The sequence below is a fragment of the Temnothorax nylanderi genome, unplaced genomic scaffold (genome assembly GCF_030848795.1).
Source record: "Temnothorax nylanderi isolate EJ_2023f unplaced genomic scaffold, tnyl_v1.0 TNYL_tig0061_pilon, whole genome shotgun sequence".
Lineage (NCBI taxonomy): Eukaryota > Metazoa > Arthropoda > Insecta > Hymenoptera > Formicidae > Temnothorax > Temnothorax nylanderi.
The window spans coordinates 655,125-679,541 of NW_027249123.1; the positions used below are offsets into that span (position 1 = coordinate 655,125).

Here is a 24,417-nt window from a genome sequence, read left to right on the forward strand (position 1 = left end):
AGAGTAGTAATGCCAGAATGCGTAAAGTCGCTAGATTAACGAAGTACCGCAATCACGACATGTTGGGAGCTTTCCAGCAAGCGACACAAGTCGACACAAGTATCGTTTTATCTTTGTTACTCATTGCCAAAAAAGAAAGATAGAACGATGCTTGTGTCGACTTGTGTCGCTTGCTGGAAAGCTCCCATTAGGTTCCACTATTTCTACATCCACGGTGTAATCTTATATGTGCACACGTGTTTGTTTGAATGGTGCAACCGAAATGGACGTTCCCGCGCATGAAATTGCGGTGCTTTGTTTATCCGGTGACTTTAGGGCCGCCGCGACGCGCGCGGCTTCTCGGCAACATGATTGGTGGGGATGGAGTGGGGGTAGAGTGACTAGTCGCACGAGTGGCGCGTCGAACGCGCGCCGCGCGCCGTGCCTAGTCACCCTACCTCACCTTCAAGCCCACTACTCATGTCGCCGCGGCGCCCGCGACCCGCTGTGTGACGTCGTTGCTCTCGAATCACATCGCGGAGTAATACGCCGGACTCGGTGCGAATTGAGATTATGGAAAACTGTAATATATCGAATGTTCGTTCAATACATCTGCTTCGCGGAATTTATACGGATACCGAGGTATATAGCATTTGATAATACTGACTTTCGATTATATTCTTTCGGATGATCGGTCTCGCTTTTCTCAACCGTCAACTTGACTCGCGTTATATCGTTCGGCTTCATAATGAAATTGCCGATCGTTTTCGGAACACGGATAGAGGATACGTATATACTAAATCGAGCGGATTCTAAATCGAGTGACGTCGCGACGCGTTTAATTAGCAATCAGAGTCTCTATTAACGCCGTACATTTAATCTCATTTAATCGTTTTGATACTTGGCTATCACGGGGGGATAGACAGTGTTCATAAATCGATGATTTAATTGCAGTTGATCAAAATCGCCTCACAAGCAGCGAGTGTAGCGTTTTCGCGACGGTTGCTCCTGAGACCGTATTCTCGAGCCTGCCCTAATGATTTTCGTATGCGACTTTCTATTTGAAAAGCATTGAATTTCGCATGCGAGTTTCATGAAAACGATTCGAGAATAGGGCCCCTGGCGAGTGAAGTTGGCCGCGCGATTTACGATATTCTCTCCGCCATCTCAGCGTCTACCTGCGGGACGTCGAGCGTCACGGGCGTCAAGCGGATCGTTTAGTTTCATTCGTAGCTTCTCCGCCGTGATTCTTTCGTCGCCGTGTAAGTAAGTACGCGCCGCGTCGCGAGATTAATACCGGGAGTGCCGAGCAAAGTGTCGAAAGTGTGTCGCGCGATCGTAAAAAGCGATGATATCGTCGATTTTCGTGCGTGAACGTCGCCGTCCGCCGCGTCGTGAGTGATTGCGTCGACGGAGATGCGACCACGGACCAACGGAGGAGGATCGAGGAGAGGAGGAGGAGGCCTAGGAGGCATCGGGCGACAGCGGGGCAACCGTGAGGTAATTATTATTATTAGTTTATTATATTTTGCTGTCCCGTCAGTCCGTCGACTTTCTCAAGCGCGACTTGATTCGCCCATTACGTGATATTCGTTACTCGTTCGAGTTTTACTCCGGCGCAATTTCGGAGTTCGATTGGAGTTCGATCTCCGGCATATGCGAGAAGAGACGTTGCGTCGCGAACGTCGTGTCTCTCTTATTCGCACGGCCGTAATATTACTTGCACAATTTTTCGCGAATTAATTATGCGAACAAGTTATTGCGGAAATACGCGGTCGCTCGCGGCAACCGCAATCGTTTCTTGCATTAACATTTTAAAATCAGAAATCTATTAAAATAAAGTTTTAAAAATTTAACGGGCGCGATAATTATTTTACTTGAAGTATTGATTAACTTGCTTTAATGTAAAAATATTTCTACGTTGCAGATCAACGCAGTATTACAACTCCGCTGCTGCGCATCGGCCGGTGAGTTATTTCTTTACTTCAATGTCGAGGCAATAGAAAATATTTTTATAATTTATAATGTTCGTCGATCGTTATTAAGCGCTACACGAAGTCGCTCGTCTGTACGATCTGTAATGCTTCTCTGTGTCGCTACAAAAGACCTGTTCGTTTTAGCTGAATTTCTTGCACAGTTCGTCTTTCCACTTTTTCTTTTCACGTTGGAGAGAAAAAGAGAAAAGATGAACTGTGCAAGAAATTCAGCTAAAACGAATAGGCCTGAAGTGTCTCATCTGTTTGAGCCCTAATTGACGCACGTTGGAACGTTGCTCCTTCGCGGTCGATCTGACGGCTTATTTTAAATGCAACGTGAAAATTCGCTTAATTGTTTCGTTGAGAAACTGAGGAAAAGAAAACGCCGGGTTTCTTATATTTTGCTTTCATCACGCTTTGGATTCCTTTTAATACTTTCGATCTGCGCTAGTGTTTCGGCGCCTGGAGCTCTGTTTAACGATCAATTTATTGATTTGGTTTCAATTCAAATAAATAAACAAAACAAATCGATATCGTGGTTTATACTTCAAGGAAACTATTGGCCGTAAAAGTGCTATGAAATTAATAACTGTGAAATAAACGCATTAAAATTATTTTTTATTGCACCATTCGTTTACTATAAATTATTTTTTAGTTCCATTCCAAGCGCATATTTTACAATTAACGCACGAAACGAAGAAGAAAACGATATTGTTATCGTTATCATTACAAAAGAATTGCGTTTAAGGTGGAAAGAAGCTACATGAAATATGAATGGCGAGGATTAAACCCTAAGTCGTTACGCGGCATAATTCTATTTTATAAATATGTTTTATGGAAAGAGAGAGATTACTGTGTGGTATCTTTACCGTAGAAATTACACGCAGCTGAAGAACCGAATGCAATGTGCAAAATAATAATAATTTCGAAAGGAGCACCTGCAGAGACGCGGGACGCGATGTTAGTTTCGCACATATGCAATTTCACACGTCACCGTGAATTCCGCGACAGCGACGGGGATACGTACACAGAGCGCGATGTAACTGCGCGCGGATAATGTATTCTTTAATTAACTGGAGTGCCTTCTGCTCTTATTCAATTTATTTAGACTTACGTACAAGCTTAACGATTCGCGCGGGAGATAGCAGGGTATAATTACCTCGAGTGGCGTTGCTCCTTCGCGCGACCGGTCCCACGGCCGGTATTTTAAACGCGACATAAAATCCGTTTTATCGCCGAGGAGATAGAGGCGCGTCCGTGTAGTTCTTTCATTTTCCCGGGAGCCCTTCGCGGCATTCGAGCGTGATGGTTTTGATCCGACTAGACGAGATTTAGCATCTTAATGATCTCGCTCGCGTTTCCCCGTTATTGTCCTCGCTATAGTCTTTAATTAAGCTACGAAGGAAAAGAAACTCTGTGTGCATAAATAAATAAATGCATATATATAAAAGTATAAAGTGATTATAAAATGCATACAACGGATTCACTGACGTTTAAAATCTCTGGCGATTTTACAGCGATTAAAAAAAAGCGTGCGTTATTTATTAACGTGTTTCAAAAGTATTTTACACGTCAAGTTTAACGCTGCTGCCGTCATATATTAATTCGAGAGAGGCAGTGAATTAAACTGACCCTCCAAACTCACAATTTTTATATAATATTTCGCACGTTTTTATATTTCAAGATTTTCTTGAAAAAAGAAAAAATAATATATGAGAAGAGAGATAATGATATATTTTGTATTATGAAATATTGTGTTTTTACATATAAAAGAGTTTAAGTTGATTTTGCATAAACGCGGAAGAGTAAGAGATGCAAAAACAGAATTTAAACTTATACCATTGTTCAAGTACGGATAGTGAGACCTTCATTCAAATACAACTGACACGCAGTGGAGTCTACGAAAAGAAAAGAGAATATCCGATAATGTTAAATTGGCAAACTTCTTACGGTACTTTTCTTACTCGCCAACTTTTAAATAAAATACGTCTCGATTCGCCGATCTGAAACGAGGCGGCGTCCGATCGAAGGCGAGTGCATCGAGAAACGCGCCGATGGCTCTTTTCCCTTTCGTTTTTTTCCCCTCATTCCCCGCCGTCTCTGTTCTCCTTTTTTTTTCAAGCCGCCCCATTAGATCCCGCGCGTGGATAGAACGAATGGCGGTGATTTTCTATTGGTCGGGAAAGTAGTGACTGCGTTACTGGTCGTGCCGGTACACTCGAGACCGTTGGAGTAGGTACAAGTAACGCCCGAAGTTAGAAATTAGTAGTGTTGCCGGGCGTTTAAAAGATAAAAGCAAACTTTTCCCATTAATGCCCGCAGGGAGGAACGAGGGCGGTGAATGCGCGGGAAGGGACGGACGTGGCCGGTAAAGGGAGGGGGCAGAACGGGGTGCGAGAAAGGGGCCGGAAAAGGGAGGGAAAAGGGACGACCGACCGCTATCCGACTCAATTGCAACCCTTCACCGTCGCCGGTCCCCTTTTCTCGTTGCTTCACCTCACACTGCCCGCCACTGCCACCGACACGGTCGCATCCGCCAACCCCGCGGCTCTCTGTAATTATTTAAAAACTTTTCGGTCCGCGACCCGGGGCTTCTCCACTTGTGCTCTACCACACGCGGATCAGGTATCATTGTACACGTCCGAGCGTGACGAATTATTTCGCAACTTCCACGTTTGTAATGCGACCCTTCTACTGCGGGAATAGCCCGGCTTGCGGTGTTTTGATGCCGCGCGCGACCCCCGGGAGTTATGCAAGATGGGCGCGATTATTATTTAATGCTCCATGTCGCCCGCCGGAATTTTAGATAATTATGGTTACGACATTGCAGAGTTTCGTTATATAATGTAGAAAGCTGGGTCACGGGATACATAAAGGTGAAAAATTTTTAACAGATTTCGAGATAAAAGCTTTCCGCCTTTCTAGAGATAACATCTTTATTCCATCAGATTCCATAGTGAATATTAACATCGGTAGATATTCAAATTACGTAGATAATTAAAATGTAGGAAAACTGGTTACATTTTTAATATTACTATTATTACTATTAAGTAATAAAATATTAAGTAGCAAGTTGCCTCGGTATCGAATATATGTAAACTGTTTTAAAATTTAAATCTATCTCCAATTTGAAAAACATTCAGGAAACGCAGAGATTCCACGGAGCATCGAATACCGTGATCGACACAATTATTAATAATCCCCGTGATGATATGACAGCTGCCGGTGCATTACGAATTACGAAGAATCATTCCACACGTGCATCCATTACGTCTGCATTCATTGATCGAACATCGGTACAATAATTCGTAACTGGAGTCAGTTCTCGTAATGGCACCGGGTTTCCTTCCGTGCCCGTCGCACCCCTTCCGTCCCACGCTTCGGCGGGGCAGCCACCCGTGCACATCTGTTTCCGGCTATTTTTGGCAATTTCCATCCATTCACGCGGCCGAATAATACGCCGGTCGGAACGCGCGACCATTTGATAGGGAAATCGCGTTTTCTCTAGGAAAAAGTCCGCGCGCACAGAAATCAGGAAAATGATTATTCCATTTTCATCCCGTATACCGCGCGCTTTACATCCGTGTAATCGCGCTCGTAATTTCCCACGTATTTTTCTCGCTCGTACCGAACTCGCGAGATTGCACGTTAAAATTATTAAACGTTACCCGGAAATGTCTTCCCTCTTCTCGATAAACTCGCCAATTATTCCGAATATCCGTATTTCATCTCGAAAGCTCTTCGATAGGAAAATGCTGTCATGGACTGTCGTAAACCGAGAACAAGCGACCACTTTAAATACTTAAAAAAAAATTGCCTCTCCGTCTCGCGCTCGTAAATATATTTCGCTATTTCGCTAAAGGTGAACGAGCGTTCGGATCGCCACGAATAAATCAGACATAAAGAGAACAGGTCGGGGAAAGCTCGTGAATGATATACAGGTTTCTATTTTACTCGAGATATATACATATATATGTATCCGTAATGTTTTCTGTATGAGACGACTTTACGGCGAGCGGTATTCAGTATTTTCCCATTTTCGTCGCGCATGCATTTTATACGTCGATACCGGCAGGCGCGCGCGGCGAAAGGTCTGCGAGGGTATATGACGGGGCGGCTTACGCCGGTTTTACACGAGAACCAGCACTTTCGCGGCAAGTCAAGCGGCGCGTTACATTTTTCAACCGGGGGGAAAGATAAGCGAGTGACTTGCTACTTGACTCGGCCTCCCGCTCCCCCCATCCCCCCTTCGGCCCGTTCCCCTCGCACCTATCTCCCCCGTGGCGCGGCTTTGTGTATTCGCGGCGTTGCGAAAGCTTTTCAACATTCGAAGTAATTATTCTTTGTGGCGGCGGATAAAGTCGTTCCTTCTTGTGGCTTCGCCGGCGCGGCGTCGTCCCGGGCCCCGCCGTTTTCTTTCATTTCGAATTGCTTTTTCGTTGCAACTCCTGCTTACCGCGCCCGGTAATATTCTCCCACGGCGGACAAAAGTAAGGAGAAAGAGAGCCATTAAATTGTCCGACGGTATTAAAGTTGTACGTTTACCTTCCGCACAGACGTACACGCGCCTTTATACATACCACCCCGTCTTCGATTCCCAGCAGTTTTCACCGCTTTACCTATGACGCGGAAAGAAAAATTCAAGTCAGCGCAAGAGTACACGAGCGAAACCGAAAAGAGAAATCGGTGGGCGAGAATATTAAATATTACTTATATTTTCTCTAATGAATGGTATAAGCATTGAAACGAAGCAAATATAATTAGCACACATAATATGACATGATAAACAAATGATATAAAATCAGTACAAAGATGCAGGAGTTAAATAGGTGGTAAAAACATTTAAGAAACATTTTGAAATTATTTCTGATCATGAAAAATAATATATAAAAAAATATTAAGTGCAATCGTACATTAAAGCTTTGCAAAAAATGCCATATTTCTGCCATATTATTTTTGTACAACGTATAATTGTGTGCGAGCTCTAAACATCGTGGAGAAATTCGGAGAAATTCCCCATTCCGTGCGATTCGATATAGATAATTATTTCCTTTCTTGAAATGTATCTTCCCTGAATTTTCCCTGATCACGACATCGATAACAACGAACAGGAGTCCCCGATTCCAGGATAAAAAGGACATAAATCGGGATTTCGGGGACACCGTGTAGATAAAATCAGAGAGAATCCTACAACGTAATTACTTCTCGACTCGCACGCAGTATGTTCTCTTTTCCATCTGAAGTCAAGGAATACAAAACAACTATTTTGCTCGTTAGCGAATACCAGTTATATCTTTATTTTTAAGAGAACATTTTTAAGAGATTTGAAAGTGTTAGCTATTGTAAATTTATCACGTTATTCGATAGTCATAAATCATAAATACATAAATATATAGCAGTAACAAAAATTAGTATGCAATTACAAATATATATGCAAGATAGTGCCTTCAGTTTGTCAACCTGTATTTCTACACATTTATTTCGTCAAAGCGACAGTATATATGGAAAAACCTGTTTCTCGCTGTCCCATTATGGAGCAATTCGTGAAATAGATACATCGTGCTACGCGCCGTGCACGCTATCATATAATAATAGGTCGGGCTCTCCCTTATAAATCGCATTCGGATAATATACAGCGACACGCACATACAAGCATGATTCCGGCAGTATACAATCGACGAGAGGAGCAACGGACATTACTGTAACCTATATGTAAAATTCCACATACGTGCGTATAAAAGTTTGCAAAAAATTCTTACGGCGAATGGCTCGTAAAAGTTCCTTTACGATAAGGGCGCAAAAGCACGTTCAATATACCGATGCAAAAGAAGAAGGCAGCGGCAGCAGCGAAGAAGGAGAAGGAGGAGGTGGAGGATGTGTGTGTGGCGTGTATGCAAAGTTCAAACGTGATGGAGGATATAAGTTGCCGAACCGCGGATCCGGAAGAACTAATATATCCCAGGCAGACAGAAATAAAATTATTCGTCCGGAAGGATATTATCGATATTCTGAAAGGCAGCGAGCATAAAACCGGCTCTCTCTCTCTCTCTCTTTCTTTCTTTCTCTCTCTTGCGATTGAAAAGCGGAATCGGTTCACGCGATATTCAAATGAATCAATATATCGCTTGTTTTTCTTTTTTGAAATTAATTTCATCTCCTCTATAGCTCTCTCTTTTCCTTTCTTCAACCGACCTCCATTCTCCATAACGTCATTTCTCTCTCCGTTGTCGCAGGGCGCCCAACTTATCTCGCGTATCTGTTCGTCCGATCTCTGATATTAAAAAAATAATCTCGCTCCTCTCACCCTCCGGCGGGCTACCTCCTTGATGAAGCTTAGTCTGATCCCTCGGCTCCTTCTGAATTCTTGTTCGGTCGAATTCAATCGAGATTAGATCGATGTTCACCATGGAATTCGCCATTAATGCGCGATTGAAAGAATGATTATTCTCTTCTCTGCACGTCAATTTTTCTTTTTAGAAGATAAGATCTATCGCAAAAGATAAGATAATTTTTACAATAGAGAGAATCATGTGTGCGTAAAATTAAAAGCAACTGTTTTTTCCAAATCTTAATTGTATTTATTTAAATTAAATGGTAACACTAAAATTATGTTCATTTAAATAAAATTGAGAAAAATTAAATTGACGTTTTTCGTTAGCATAGTGCAATGACTCATAACAAATCTCCTCATCTAATGAATTAAAGCTTTCTCCAGTTTCATTCATTTCTCTCTACAGAGAAATTTCCCTTCATTTAGATTCTTGGCAATCATTCAGGGGGGCTCATATATCAGGCATTGCGTTTCTTTATCATGCAACGGAATTCAATTGACTGAAGGGATGTAACATTAAATAAGGAGAAAAATGTATGGTCGGGGATGTATCCAGCTGCTGATACGTCATGCTAAATTATTCCCCTCTGTCCGTCCCAAGTGACTGAAAATAGCGAGGAATGAAGGCGACATCCGTGCTCGTAGTCGGGAACAAAGGTTGTTCCGTGGATAGTCGGGCGTGCCGGCGCCTGTCTCGGCGAGAAAGACAATTTCAGGTTAGGAAGTACTTCATCACTAATGCATAAAGGTGCGGGGGTGGGTTTTGGTACCAGGGTAGCAGAACCGAGGGCGGCCGGGCGCCTGGTGTGGGTCTTAACCAGCGGCGGCCATGTTTGTATAATATATTCGACTGCAATAATGGAGTCACTTTGGAAGTAGCATTAGCTGCTTGCACTACCACGTGCCTTCGTAGATTGCAGGAACGATTGTTTGCGCTCGCTAAATATAATAAAGGCAGGGGTTCTCTCAGGCTTAGCTGGCTCGCGTGTCTGTTGGCCTAGTATCGTCGGACGGGAAGTGACGCCACTCGCAAACGCACTTTTATTCCTTGTAGCTGCATATAGATACGCTAAAAATTCCGAAAACGAGGTGATTTTATCTTTGACGCGATTTTTAGACTTGTTTTTCACAAGTGTCATCGAAACTTCTCGGATTTAATAATTTATTGTGAGAGCGATCGCACAAATCTTTATGAAATTACCATATTCTAAACATTAATTATATCAAGATACATAAATAATATAACATTCTATGCAAATTACGATATAGTTATATGTGCAAATATTATTTTATATTCGTGTAAAACTATATAAAATAAATTATTTTTAAAATAATATTCTCGTATGCTTGAGTTGAACGTTTATATAAACAATTAATCAAAGATACCTATAATTAATTTAAACAGTCGAATATTTGTTACTGAAATTTAAATCGTTCTAAATAGTCGCAAATGATTGAAGACTTGCAGTTTTGAATAATAGACAAATTTTTACAATTCTAGCTGTTTTGCATTGCGGTATCACGTACTTTTTCGGATGTATTTTTATGACGTACTTCCATATGCGAGTAGAAGTGCAGACCACGAATTTACGATATGGATACTTGAATCTACAATACAATTTCTTCTCTCGCTTGTACTCTTTGGCGAAACTTCCGCGGACGTAATTCCGCGGGTACAACACGGTTCGCTTCCTGCGACTTTTTCAACACGTAGTAAAGCGAAACCGCGCGCGCGGACGTTCACCCGAAGGAAGTGCATTATTCCGCCAACCTTTCCGCCATATAAAGATGCTCGTTGGGGACACAATGGCGCCGTGCCAAGCCGTACCTTGGCGCACCATCTTTTTCACGGAGAAACTTCATTCTTGTTGTTATCTATTGACGCATACGCTCGACGGCAAGTTATGAAAGCGCTCCTCTCGCTTTACGCCACTCCGTACAACGTTCTCGTCAATTGATAGCAGACAGGCCTTGTCAAGTTTCTGCATAATGCATGACTTCTCGCGTTTTTAATTATTTTAAAGACATAATTAAAGGATCAAAGTGACTGCTATTTGATTAGCCTGGTATAATCATCGTTGCAACAATAATGTATTTTATAGAAAAACGAGGTGACTTTTATAATGTAATTTTCCTCTCTATATAAGTAGAAATTATAAACGACTTTTTTTTAATGTTTAATAAAAGAAGAAGAGTTCATGAGATCATAGATCAATGCTGTATGAGTGCGGAATTACAGAGGCGTTATAATAACGCTCGTAGAACTTGACTAAGAAGCTTCATTTTATAACCGCTATATTCCACCATTCACGTTTCTCTTGCTTGAGTTTTTTTTCCCTACCATCCCCATCGAACTTTTCATCAATTATTAGCCTTCCCGAGGCTCGCGCCTGCTTTTCGCTCTTATTCTCTCCTCTCTGGCCAACTTCTCTTTTTTTCTCATTTTTTTTCCTTCCGCCTACTCTCCCACGCTTCACCTGTACCTTCGCTGCCGCTTTCCGTTTAACGTTCTTTTGTTCCGGCAATCGGCCAAGCCGCGTTTGCTTTATTCTCCCGGATATCTGTCTTTTTTTCCGTCTTCCTCTTTCTCGTTTCGCTTCGAATGTCCCTTGCCGTCCCTTTATGCCGGTCGGTCTAGTAAACGGCGAATAATCGTCGGACCACGACCGATCCTTTTGTTTCGCAACGAACAATGCGGTCTTTTGCCCCCTCCTTCCTCCCGGCCTACGTCCCAGACCGCTTGCGTCTGACCGCAGATTGAACGTTACTACTTGAGAATTTTGCCACGAAACTTTTCCATGACTATGTCGCCTTCTCTCTCAGTCCCTTCTCCCCTTTCACACGTTTTCTCTCCTTTTTCTTCCTTCCGTTTCTCTCTCTTTCTCTTTCTTCCTTTAGATCTCCTTTCCCCTATATATTTTTTTTCCAAGCGTCTTTTTACCGCGTTAACTGCAAAGCTTAGCGCCAACGAGGACGTAAGCACCCCGGTGAAACTCGGGATACGTCTGATCTCGCCGGTGGAAAACGTTCTGCTTCTCTCGTCGATTTCGTCAGCTGGAAAACGATGGAACATCCGCCAGCACAGTCAGACCTCGGGGCTAATTGAGCAAAAGAAGCACGACGGGGAAACTAAAGAGCGCAGCACTTTTCGTGCGCCACTCTGTAACGGAGTGTCGGCAATTTTTCCGTCGAATATACCGTATTTAGAAACAATCAATGAAGATTAACTCGCGATTCGAAAGAATGCCGAAATCAAATAAATACGTCATCGTTCGGATATGTTATTGTGACAGAAAGGAAAGTTTATCAGAAAATTTCATGTAAAAGAAACAATTATATAGGTATCTTATTACTGTCGCCTCGATCGCCTTTAGAAATTATTACGATTAAGTTACTGGCGATATTATCACATAATTATTGGTTTCCGTCTTTCTGTGACAATTCATAATAATTGCGATACTTATAATAATTTAATCCCGTATGAAATAATTACATCAAATAGACCACACTGTTCTTTGTGGTAATAAATGTATACGTTTTGCAACTACATACCTAGATCTAGAGACGAGGTGACACTCCGCGACGACGAGTTATCACGCGAGACACGTTTTAATATATCCCGTCAATTTAATATCTCGCAGTTATATATATACATAAAGTCCAGTGATACGTTTTAATAAAGTGACTTTCCTATTCGCGAAGGTTGCGATGCAGTTGCATTCGCCCGGTTTGTTTTGTTCGAGCGAAATAAGCATGCTACCTCATCCGCATCCGCATCCTTTTTGTCGATTTCAACGAAACGTACTGAGCCTCGACCCGTCCATATTGTACACGACTGCTAGTCCGGTTTAGACTAGACTGCTAGTCGGCGATGACGCCGGCCGAAAAATGAGAACCGCGTGCTTATTATATTTGGCCAGCGCAAATACGGCGCTCAACCATGATCTTAATTCGGGCTCTTGACGTTATACACGACGGGCTTTATGAATATTCCCCTTCATGACGAGAGACGCATGGCTGACGACGCTGTGACTCGTTGAACGAGCGACCGGGGTTAATTACATTTATTGAGCGCAAGCAATTCCGCGATTTGTCCAGACTACTAAATCCGGCAAACTGCGACGGTCATGGTCCTCGGTACTGTTCTTGTAAACCGGTCTTTATTACGCTCCTGTCTGTAGTCGGTTTTGTGCAGCAGATCTTGCGAATTGTCCGCGCGTATTTGTCTTCTTATTACGCCCCAAGAAACATTGTTTATCACATTTTAAAATGTGTTGTTTATTTCTGGATTATGATGTATGCAACGAAAGAAGATTAAAGCAAGAGGGTTGAAGTTAATTAATTTAGACGCGGTTAGCCGCAAATAAAACACATTTATGTGTTCACCAATATATTTCAGAGGACGCAAATTAAATTGGAATTAAAGTCTATCGCGCACATTTAACAGCTATAGCCCACCGCTTAATCTTAAAAATCAATAATTGCGTATGCTGCACCGCCATATTTCGTTCTATAAATATCCCCGTTACCGTTTACGAACCCCCGTTCTACGTACTGCAGGCTGCAGGGTAGCTTTATTAGATCTCGAGCGAAATCGCGCTAACGAAAATTTAGCTTGCTAACTGCCTTCCTCTTCCTCCCCCTCACCCCTCATCTTTACCACGTACGGCCTAACACATATCTAGGCGTCCATTTCGAGCAATTCTCGTCTGCGTCCTTATCGGTTTCCAATATCACTTCAATAATTCCCAGTTTTCCTCCATCTAATGGCCATTTTCAGACTGGTGTGAAAGAAAAAGCTCGCCATTCCTCTCTCCTCTCGCGGGAAGTCCCGTGTCTTTACGTAGTTTCATACACCACCACATGGTACCACAAGTCATCATTCAGAACTGATAAGATTAAAGCTCAAACGGACGGAGGAGTCATATTACCGCGAAATGGGATCGTAGTCATCGGTACTGCTGGAATTTTTCTTAGGAATGTGCGAGCAACGAGAGAAATTTTTCTTAAGAATCTTTCTAAAAAGAAAATCTCTCTCTTTCTCTCTTTTGCAATAAATGTTTCCCCGTTATTTCTATAGAAATCAGTTAACTGAATAATATTACTAAAATATTTAATATCTCATATAAAAAAATAACTTATACTATTGGAAAAATCTGTAAAAAGTACAGTGATAGGTAAGGGACACGCGCTATACATAGTCCATACATTATTTTTTTGTACTATACGAATTAGTCGAATTACTTTACTGTGACGGCGAGGATCGATTCGAAACGCTCGGACGATGGTCAGGCCATTCGGCTTGAATCCTCCGTTACCATCCTTGTTTCTCCAACCTTTCTCTACCTCTCTTGCGTTTGCATGTCTCCGCTACGCCGCGCCGTACGATGTTGTACCACATGCCTCTACGGATGTCTGCGACCGATTGTGGAGGTTGTTTCTACCCCGAGATTAGGGGCTTTAAATCAACGGAAACGTCGGACTGCGCTGTGTTGGTGCATACTTGTAATAATCAAGAGAGACAATAATCGAGTCGTCTAAGTCGCCTAAACGACACATAAGATCAAAAAAGCTTGCGAAAATTACTACAGTAGATAATTTAATTCTTTCAACAATCACGTCTAAAATATAATAAAATTTTATTCATAATCTTCTATTCATTATTCTATTTAGCGTTATGAGTAATTTTGAAAACTATTATTTATTTTTATTTAATACCTAATTAATTTATTTAATGCTCTGATTTTCCAATGAATTTATTTAATAGTTTACAATATTTTGTTTGTTAATCAGGAAGTTGTAATTACAGATTTTTTGTAATAAAAGTTTCAAAAAGTTTAAATCTAACATAATCAAAAACTTTAGTTGTAAAGATCTTTCAATTTATTCTTAAAAATATTTTTAAATTGTCAGTTTTTTTGCTTTACATAAGACAAACTTCTTAAATAATATCTGTAGTTCGTGTATTGAATAATTATGTATTGAATATAGCGGTCTATTTGCAATTGTGAAGTAATATTCACTGAGAGAGAGAGAGATTCAGGTAGCATCGCAATCACATGATCTGCTCAATTTATAATCATTCAACTTCCTTCCCATATAATGTGAGAAATAACGCATAGAACATGGATGCAGAAGCTATCCACATGTGGCAAACAAATGATCCAGCCATCCCCGTTTCCGGCATTCGCCATGGAGAATTATGGGAGCGTCTAGCTCGGAGCGGAGGTGAATTTTTAGTACCACGCTTGTCTTGGATACGAGAGCAGGAAAATAGATATTTTAGCTAAAGTGTATTCTGCAAAAAAGTATCATGAATATTGTAATCTATAAAGGTCGTTCTACATTAGTCACAAGCAGCCAATCGTATGAACGCAAGCAGTACCACTTCCGGTTCCATATAGTAATTGCAAGATTTGATCAAATCCAAAATTTGCGTCTCTGCCATCATCTTCATGAACGTTCACGTCCAGAGATTCATCTTTATCCCATTCTGAATCACTCATTATTAAAATAAAATTTTCCAACTTATCAATATCTTTGTGGGTTACAATAAAACACGAAACGAACGAGCAAGCCAAATAGACAACGGAGCTCGATGCCCATATTGCCTGTCACATATCGCAGAAACGCAAATTTTGGATTTGGTCAAACCTTGTGATTGCTATTTGCGACTACGTTACGACCAGAAGTAGTACTGCTTGCGAAGAAAGCAATACTACTTACTTGTACTACTAGCAGTTCTGCTTGCTTAGGACATGTTGATAACGACATTTTTACAACAAATTTCTTCTTTGATTGGCTGTGACTTATGACTGCAGTGTAAAAGCTCAAATTGCAAACCTCTTGCGATTTGCGACAATATGGATTGCTTGCGACTAATGTAGAACGATCTTAATATATTTTGCAGCAATATAAAACAATAAAGATGCTAGATTTAAAAATGCTCTCTTGTCTGATATTCATCGAAAATATCTGAGAAATTAGTTTATCTATAAACTCGATTAACGCCTGACAGTTGCAACGTGCAGATAAATGTCCTTGTTCCAAATGCAAATATAAATACCAACGATATTTATGGAGATTGCAGAGTTCACACGTAATTTATCACGAGCATAATTCATTATTGAAACTACTTTATTCAATTTATCGAGTCTCTACTAATACCTGTCTGTCACGTTCGTCTGGATTTCCTTAACAAGCTACCGTTTTATCGCACCTATCTTTCTGTGTATTTATTCGTTGTAGCGTGTTAAAAAAATTCAGATTTTTGTTAATATCGATCAGTTACATTGGGGGAAGTTTTCCTCGCGTGAGATTGAGATGATATATATTCCGTCTAAAGTACACAGCGCTGCTGCGCTGATCCGATGGCTGTGAAAATTTTCCTTTCCTCGACCCGTCATCATCGTCGTCGGCGTCGTCGGTGCTCTCTTCGTTATAAGGATTTAGGTCGGATGAAAGGAACGGGCGGAAGATTCGCGCGGAAGGATCGTCTTTTTGGCGCGGAGTCGTCGGGAGGGATGGCCCCGGCGTCGCAGGATCGGAAGAGGAGGTCGAATAGAAAAGGAATGAGCCAGGGAATAATTTCTGAGAGAATAACATTTCTTCTATCCTCGCGCCGAGAGACACCCATCTGTTCTACGGTCCATATCCCACGAACGATGAGATCTCGTCGCGAGAAGGATAGAGCTCTTCCTCTCCTTCTCTCTCTCTCTCTCTCTCTCTCTCTCTCTCTCTCTCTCTCTCTCTCTCTCTCTCTCTCTCTCTCTCTCTCTCTCTCTTTTTTCCTCGCACTCTCCCTTTCGCCGCAATTTTTTACCTAAACGCTTTTGCCATTTCAACGACATTCAAGAGCGACAATAGTATGTGCGGGGACACAGTCGTGTATCGCTTTTCCGCACCGCTGGAATAGTAAAGGCGAGAAAGAAGAGTGACGGGGTAGGGGTAGAATCGAAGTATATGCATCAAGGATCTCCGAAAGCGACGCCGTGAGAATTCCACTGAAACTTCGAAGTGTCGAAGTTGCGGGAAAGTTCCCGCACTATTGCAGGTGCTTGATCTTGTTGTGTCCGTCGAAACGGGTTGTTAAATGTTTCCTCCATTCGCGTCTCAAGTGATTTCCCCTGGCTCTTACACGATTATTTTTACTTCACAAGAGAAATCGATTCTATTTCAAATAAGTAAAACAAGTTCGAGACAGACATAAGACGTCTGTCAATTTGAGAATGTTTAATTGTAAGACTTATTTATATATTTATGTATATTTAGATTTATTTTTTATTAATCATATTTTCTCTTTAATAATTTTGTAAATATAGATACATATAGTATTGTTACAATATGCTATCAATTCTCTCCTGCAAAGATATCAGATAAAGTTTGTGTACGTAACGTCAACGCGAACGGTTGAGAGGTTCAATTTTAGAATCCATATTTTTGAGAATGTTTAGTCGCTAAGATTACGGGCTTTAATATTACTCAGGGATAAAAGATGAACGCTCGTTCGTGACTTAATATCCATCTCATTTACGCACGCGGCGCCACGATGCTATTTATTCCACTTCGGCAACGGCGTCTATGGACGGCCAATCGCGTGCATCTAAGAAAGCCGGTTGGCTGCAAGCCGCGATTTATCTCGATAGCGAATATGACCCCACCGACAATAAAGATCTGTTGAATGTACGTGCTACCTCTCTCGCCCTCTCCAAGAATCGCGCCGCCATAAACCTTCATCGACGATCAGATGAGTTCTAACGGGAGAGAATTGTGGTTTGGGTGTCAATATATTCTCCTCGAACGTGCGGCTGTGGTTGTGTATTCTCGTTCATTTTGTGAACATTTATTAAAACCACGAATTGCAGATATTACTTAAGGAGTTTTTCTCATGTAAAGCAGTAAAAGAACTGACAATTAGAGAAAAATTTTTGAAATAAATGGAAATATTTCTATAACTAAGGTTTTTAATTTTATTATATTAAATTTGAACAACTTATTGGAACTTTTTGATCAGTGTTAGGCTAATAATATGTAATGATACGCGATGCAAAAAATCTAGATAGAGATAAAAAGACGTCTAATTTAGATTTTGACAAGACTTAAGGTCGATTGGATAATCGCTTTATAGTGGACACAAGTTCAAAAAATATAGTTTCGAAAAAAAAACATGTTACTTTTACTGTTTTAATAAATTTGTTCAAACTTGTATTTAATCGGGGGTATGCTTTGAATATCCTTCTTCATATTTTATTTTTATTCTAATCACATTAGGTTTTTTTTTAAATCACATTAGATAAATTCTCCGCTTCGCTATTTGATTCTTTAACTTGTAACTTCATAAACTCCGTAGATATTATCGGAATATTTTAATAACGTATTTTTAAGATCTAAAATACAAAAAAAATTGAAAAAAGTGCTTTAAAAAATGTTGAAAAATTTGAAGTAAATTTTACGCGAGTAAATCCCTTTAATATTTGGAGTTGGATCGCATGAGAAATTGGTATATGCATAAAATGCGAGCACGTGGCTATACGGAAAGAAAGACGAGAATTCAAAATAGAAATATATATATATATATTTTTTAAGAGAGATTTTCTTGTATATCTTTCACATGTTTACGTGCCATACCGTATATCATCACGTGAAATGATGAACGACTTCGCGAGGTACTTGTTTCATTACAAACTATCGACAGAAATGTATTAAAAATAGAGAATTCGAGAAAGATATCTTGGATGTGATTTTGTATTCTCTGTCTCTGCGGACTGTGTGCCTTCTCGGTTTCTGCAGAGGGATTAAAATTCGATCGCCGGAGAGAAGTAAAATCCAAGGTTCTCTCAATCCCGGGAACAATGGACGTCGAAGGCATTCAATTTTTCATAGTGCTGCTACAGTTGATATTACAGCGATTCCTTTATGCATAGTACATTCGCGCGCGTCGTCAATTTGGTCACGGGCGAGCCGAATAACGGATGCTGCGCGAAAAATCCGAGAGCACAAACCTGATAAATATATTTCCCAGAGTTACGAAGTGACATAACTCTTCGATCTCCTTTTGTTATCGTCTTGCCGAGCTAAAAGAAAAGTTACATCTGGGATACGACTGGTATTCGTGTGATTAGACCGAGAGATTTTCGGAAAAATAAATAGAACTTGATCCGTTCACTCGTTATTGAGATCTCAACATCTCGAGTACTCGCAACTCATCGCGTCGCGTAAAAGAGTCACGGTGCGGTCTCGCTTCGCGTGTACTTGGCGCGAGACACTACCGTGTCTCTTGATAACATCAAAGAACCAGAGAGATACTCACTGACATAAATAGCATTACTGTAATGAGTACAAAGTCATTTGCTGATGATGAAATAAATCGGCAATGTAGTTTTTCAATTTACACCAAAGCACGTCACATCTACCTTGTTATTGTTTACATAAATTTTAAATGGTACTATAAAAGAAGATCGACAGAGAGTGCGAATTCACATCTCCGAATTTATCTCCGTTAATTTAAAATATTTGTGTGCTATTTAAATTCCTTTTATAGGGTTGCTTCCCCATTTTGCCTGTTGTTTTATTGCAAGCACGGTACTAGAATGCTATGCACGATTGTAATTCTCGTTAGGCTTCTCGCCCCTGCCTTCAGCAACGACCACTTTTGAAATTGGCTCTTTTTCGTACTGTCACTAGTCGAGCTCTCTCCGCCCTTTTCTCTTTCCTCTCGGCAGTCACCGGTTTTCTTCCGTCGCTAAAACCCGGCTTGCTTTTACTTACTGCTTCAACGGGGAATCCATCCATTCGTCCTCGAAGGGTTGGCGCCCCGCCGCGCCAACCCTTGGAGGGACGATCGCGCTAAGTGGCAGATTCAGACTGATCGAAAGCGGCCGAGATAAAGAGAGAAAAAAAACGTTCCCAGCGGAGAGGGAAGTCGGAGAGTGGACTTAAGCTCGTCGAGAGGGTTGTAGCCAGGGGCAAAAAGAAAAGTACGCGAAACGCGTCGATACAAAGTGCTGTTTACGCCATCTCCCACCCTTTCCTCTACTTAATTCCGTGCCTTTCGCGCACTACTTTTAACGTTTTTCCATTTTTTATTACACAGTCTCCAACCGTTAGCGCATTTTCCGCACATGTTCGAATCGTTTATCTCCTAGCGCGTGATTAAGGGTTACGAGACGTTTGATTATTTAAGGAACGCGAAATTTATCGCGGAGGACACAACTGATACACGTGCCCTCTTGCATTATTTCTCAGGATCTTTTATTCATAGATCAGACGTGTGTAAAGAGACTCGAAAGAAGGTATGACATTATTTTATAGCGAGATCTCACTTAAAGATTAGCACAAGTCTTATCTTTCTTTTTCAGCTTGTGGTCTTTTGCTTGAATACCAGAAGATATTTTTGTTTCACCCCTCGCCGGACCCGTCAGCTTGAAAAATGTCGGCGGCTCTTAACGCGATTTTTTCCCTTCAGGCCGCGAGATACAGCTATATCTCCTCCCTCAATTTGCATTTTTTCCTGTCTGTTTCGTATACGCGCCCCTGCGCCCCCTTTCGATCTGGATGACAAAGAGCAGGCTGATGGGTGGATCGCCGTGCGGATAAAGGTGTCTTCACAGTGACCCCAACGTCGCGATGGAAGGACCGCCGCAGTAAATCTCTCGTCGACAAGATCCATTGATCCCACGATCGAATGTGGAATCCACCCTTTTGTGTCCTGCGCGTTCGCCGCCCCCGACGGGGAGGTAAATAATGTAGAAGGACTCGTCGGGACGTTAGACAACAAATAAATCAGCCTCGTCCCGGCTGCTACTACTCCGATGCGGATCGTCGCGGTAATCTTCGTGATGGCCGAAGCGCTCTTTGTCGATGTCCTCCCGAGGATCGTTTCGATTGGAGACAGAGAAGCGGCGAACGTCTTTTATTTTTCTCACCGGCGCTATCGATCACGCTCAAGTGGTTGCCCCACATTACACATCTATTCTTGATAAAGGTGGATCGACACACGGATCGAGACTGATCTATCTTGATGACGATCGTAAATTTGTCAAGTGGTGCGAGACGAGAATTAATGAAACGATTATATACTTAATAATATATACTTAAATTCGAGAGAGAAAAGAGAAGATTAATTTTTAAGAGCAAAATCGATCGGAATTTATTTGCAAAACTACGAGTTTGATTATTTAAATTTTTACATTACACGAGAGAAAAGCGGGACCAAATGCACGTCGCGTTTCAGTGTATCTCTTTCGAAGCGTATACATTTGCAATAGTCTATTTTTGCTACTTTTTCTTTCGAACGAAGTAGCATTGTATAGATAAATGTAATTTCTCTTTCCTTGTACGCTATTTCTCTCGGCAGGCAACGTGAGTGAACAGTAAACAGTAGCTATTCCGTCGATGACCCGCGATTTCGCGTGCAGGAAAAGAGTCCCGACGGCGATACTTTCTCGGAGCGGCGGCCACTATCGGCCACGTTTCTAGATACTTTTCGTCGTCATCGTCTAGCGAATTTTCCTTCCTCATCGTCCGGATTTTCTATCCCAGTGCTGATCCGCTCGGCATTTTTCCTTCGGAAGCGTCCATAAAGGGAGTCGCTATCAAAAATTCCGCTACCACCGGGAGCTTCGTCTTTCCACGCATGAATAAAACAACCGGATTTAATATATATTTCGTGGTCACATGGATGCCGCGGAGCTTAGAACGTCCGAGAAACGATTTCCGTTGCGTTTCACCGGCTCGAGAGGCCGTACAAGCGGAAGTTGAGTACCACTACGAAGATCTACGAATCTCAGACCATACGAGCTGCTGCAGACGACGGTACATCCCTTATCGCGAGAAGGAAAAACGTCGCGAATTCCCAAGATCCATTACCATGTAAATATTGCATCGAGTTGCCTTTCTCAGGATTTTACGTCCAGTCACATGCATTATGCTAGTTGTATTTTAATTCGTGATACTTCCAATGGTTATGTACATTATTTCTACAATAATATTTTGGTAGAAATACATGCAGTATGCCTATATAGTATAAAATAATCGCCTTACGCGTTCAGAGTCAATCTATTTGTAACGAAAAATGTATCAAGATACTAATTAAATCTTCCTAATAAGTGAGGAAAGATAAAATAAGCAATTTATCATTTTATGTCTCTTTTTACGAGATCAGCTATATCTGTTTTGCATTTTGCGAGTTGCAAATCAAAATATTCATGTATATCTCTACAGAGAGACGCACGCCCAAGGCCTTTCGCTCATGTTCTTATTTCCGGTACCTTATTTATACTACCTTTGATCCTGCATTTCCAGAGGATCATATATAACTGCAAACATTCCGTGTATTTGCAGTACGCAGTTTATTTGGGTAGATTACTTGCGCGTGGATTACACAAGGTTAGTTTATGCGAAATAATATGTGCGCAACACGAAGGATCGCGTGTTTAACTAAATTCTAACATCTCGGTTGTTGAAGCTGCACTTAATTCCAAAGTATAACAGAAGGAAAGCGTTAAATCGGTTTAAATCGCATAAAATCCCGCATTATTCTGGTGAAAAGTAAATGCGGTTATTCACGAGATGCTTTTTTTTTTCAAATCGGCGCTATCGCGTCGATGACATCAATTTCGATATCTAATAACGTTATTTTTAAGTACGAACCTTTAAATATACATATATATATAACATGTCTTATACGTATATCTGACATCTCTCTAAGTTAAATTAGGCTATTTCGAATTACGTAAGATTTACCTTAAAATAAACTGTAATATCTAATATTATTATTAGTTAATTAACTATCTCGTATTATTATTAGTTAATTAATAATATTATTTCTTGCGAGAAACCTTATGATACTCCTTATAGCATGAGAAATTACAAGATACGGTATCGACCTGGATATCCTCCGAAGTTTTGTTTCGGTCTATTTGTATTTCTGACATTTCAATATAATTTGATAACGTACTTCCTAACACATCTTGCGTATTCCGAGGTCGATATCACGAAATTATTTGTTTGTCGATACGATATTAATACCATCTATGTTCTTTGTTTCAGGTAAGGATCTAAATTTCGCCAGTAATAACGCGGGTGAGTGTTACCTCTAACAATATATAGTTATTACCGCATGCGCCAGTTCTCGATTACCAATTGTTCGCCGTGTTGACGAGAGTGCGCTGGAGTTTCCGCGCAACTACGTGCCGTAATCGACATTAACGATCCGTGCTTCCGAATTTTGGGAGTTTCGTTATATTATTGACGGTCTACCGGCAGCAACAATTATTTGCGAATAATACAAATCAACTCGATCGTAAATTCGATCCATTTTAGCATTGTGCTCAACGCCACAGTGCCTTGTTATTCACGAGTTTCTATATGCGACTTGTAATTAATAACGAGAAAAATCGCCCGATTTTTCATTTGACTTTAATAATTTTAAAACAATCTTTATGCACGCATATTATAGAAACATACGTATTTATCTGCAGCTTCTGTTGCAATCACTAGCAATGTCCTCAACAATACCGTTACGTTGATCGATCAACACTGAAAAAAAAAAAAAAACAAATACTTGAAAATTTATTTGTGGAATATAAGTATTATTTCACAGAATAAAATCTCACTTGTGGAATATAAGGTTTATTTCTGTGAATATATTCCACAAATAAATTAAGTATGTTTTTCTCAGTGAAGAGAACTTGAAACTGTCACGCTAAGTCTGTCTGCTTACGCAAGATTCTACAATAGTACTATAGTCGCGTAACCTTCCTCTTTATCCCAAACTTGGTGCATTTCCGAAGCCGTGCGGCAAACTCATCTTCGACCTCGCCATGGGAAAAGTATCGATTCGCCTAAATCCCGTACAATTCACCAAAGATTTCCGTGCCCACGTGCCCTGTATAGGTTGTTGAGATTTGGCAAAGGTAGAAGTATTCTTCCGCAAAGCGACCATCCGCCGATGACGAGAGGTTGGTCTTTCGTGCGGGGAGGGAAGAAGAGGGACGAAGGAGTCCCTCTGAAACTAGAAGAAAGAGAGAGACCGGAAGACTCGCGGAGGGTACCGCCGAGATAAGGACGGCAAATTGCAGGCAATCTGGCTGATTAGGCTCCGGGATAGTAATCCCGGAGATCCCGATGCCGGGGCTGTCTGTACCGCCTTATTCTGTGACTGCCTTCGCCGCAGTACTGGCCGAAGAAAGAAGTACGAAAACGGACTGCCGAGGGAGGACCGTCGAGCGGGGGAAACGACGTTCGTTATATCCGCACCGCGCGCGCCGGGAGATTAGGATTCTGCCGGGGAAACCCGGTGGAATTGCGGAAAGAGGGATTTCTTTTCATGCGCCAGATCGACGATACGTTTACTCGTACATTACTCTCATACCGTCACCGCATTCTCTCCGTTTCTCCCACCGCGTTCTCCCGTCAGCCATTCTCCTGTTCTTCGTTTCCATATCGCGATTTGTCTGATAGAGCCATAAACTTCTTTTGCGACGGTTTATCACGGAATACGCCGCGAAATCATGACACGTTCGTCCGTGAGAAGTCCCATGAGATTCACGGCGAGCCCTTGTCATCTTCCGTCATTCTAACCGCTCCCTTCTTCAAGCTCAGAACTTACTCAAATAAATAAAAAAAAGAGGGACGCGAAATATATTTTTAACGATTCCACGCTGATACGGTATAATCTATATATAGTGAAAATAAGAGAAATTGAAACTCGCGGGTGCTTTCGTCTTTGGGGGAGACGGATTTACATGGCGAAGAAACGACAGGCTAATGGAGAAGCGAGCTCGCAAATAAATATATATATATATATATATATGAAATCCGCACGCACATACACACTCGCGGCCGGGAATGTATTGACCGCGGCGAGCGGCGTTCGCGCCGCGAGAAAAGTCGAGCGCGCGTCGTATCAATTTTGTCGGTGCCGTCGCCGTCGCCGAGTTGCCATCCGCTTTTTGCTCCCCAGCAATGCATTTAAATTATTTATAATGGAGCTGCTTTTTCAATCTACGTCAGCGAACGGCCGTGTGGACGGGAGAAGAATGGCAGGAGGAGATATATACGGTCGGCACGAATTAACGTCGTCTACTCGCCGATCTTTGCTTACATATATATATATACCGTATAATACTT

At 41.4% G+C, this 24,417-nt stretch overlaps 1 protein-coding gene across 1 annotated transcript in view; it reads left to right on the plus strand.

The window, feature by feature from the left end:
- The window catches only part of LOC139773410 (uncharacterized), a 511,404-nt gene that overhangs the window by 112,535 nt on the left and 374,452 nt on the right, over window positions 1-24,417 (plus strand). Inside the window, exon 4 of the mRNA XM_071707844.1 lies at window positions 22,336-22,368. Coding sequence (XP_071563945.1) covers window positions 22,336-22,368 — 33 coding nt within the window. The remainder of the gene's footprint in view (window positions 1-22,335; window positions 22,369-24,417) is intronic.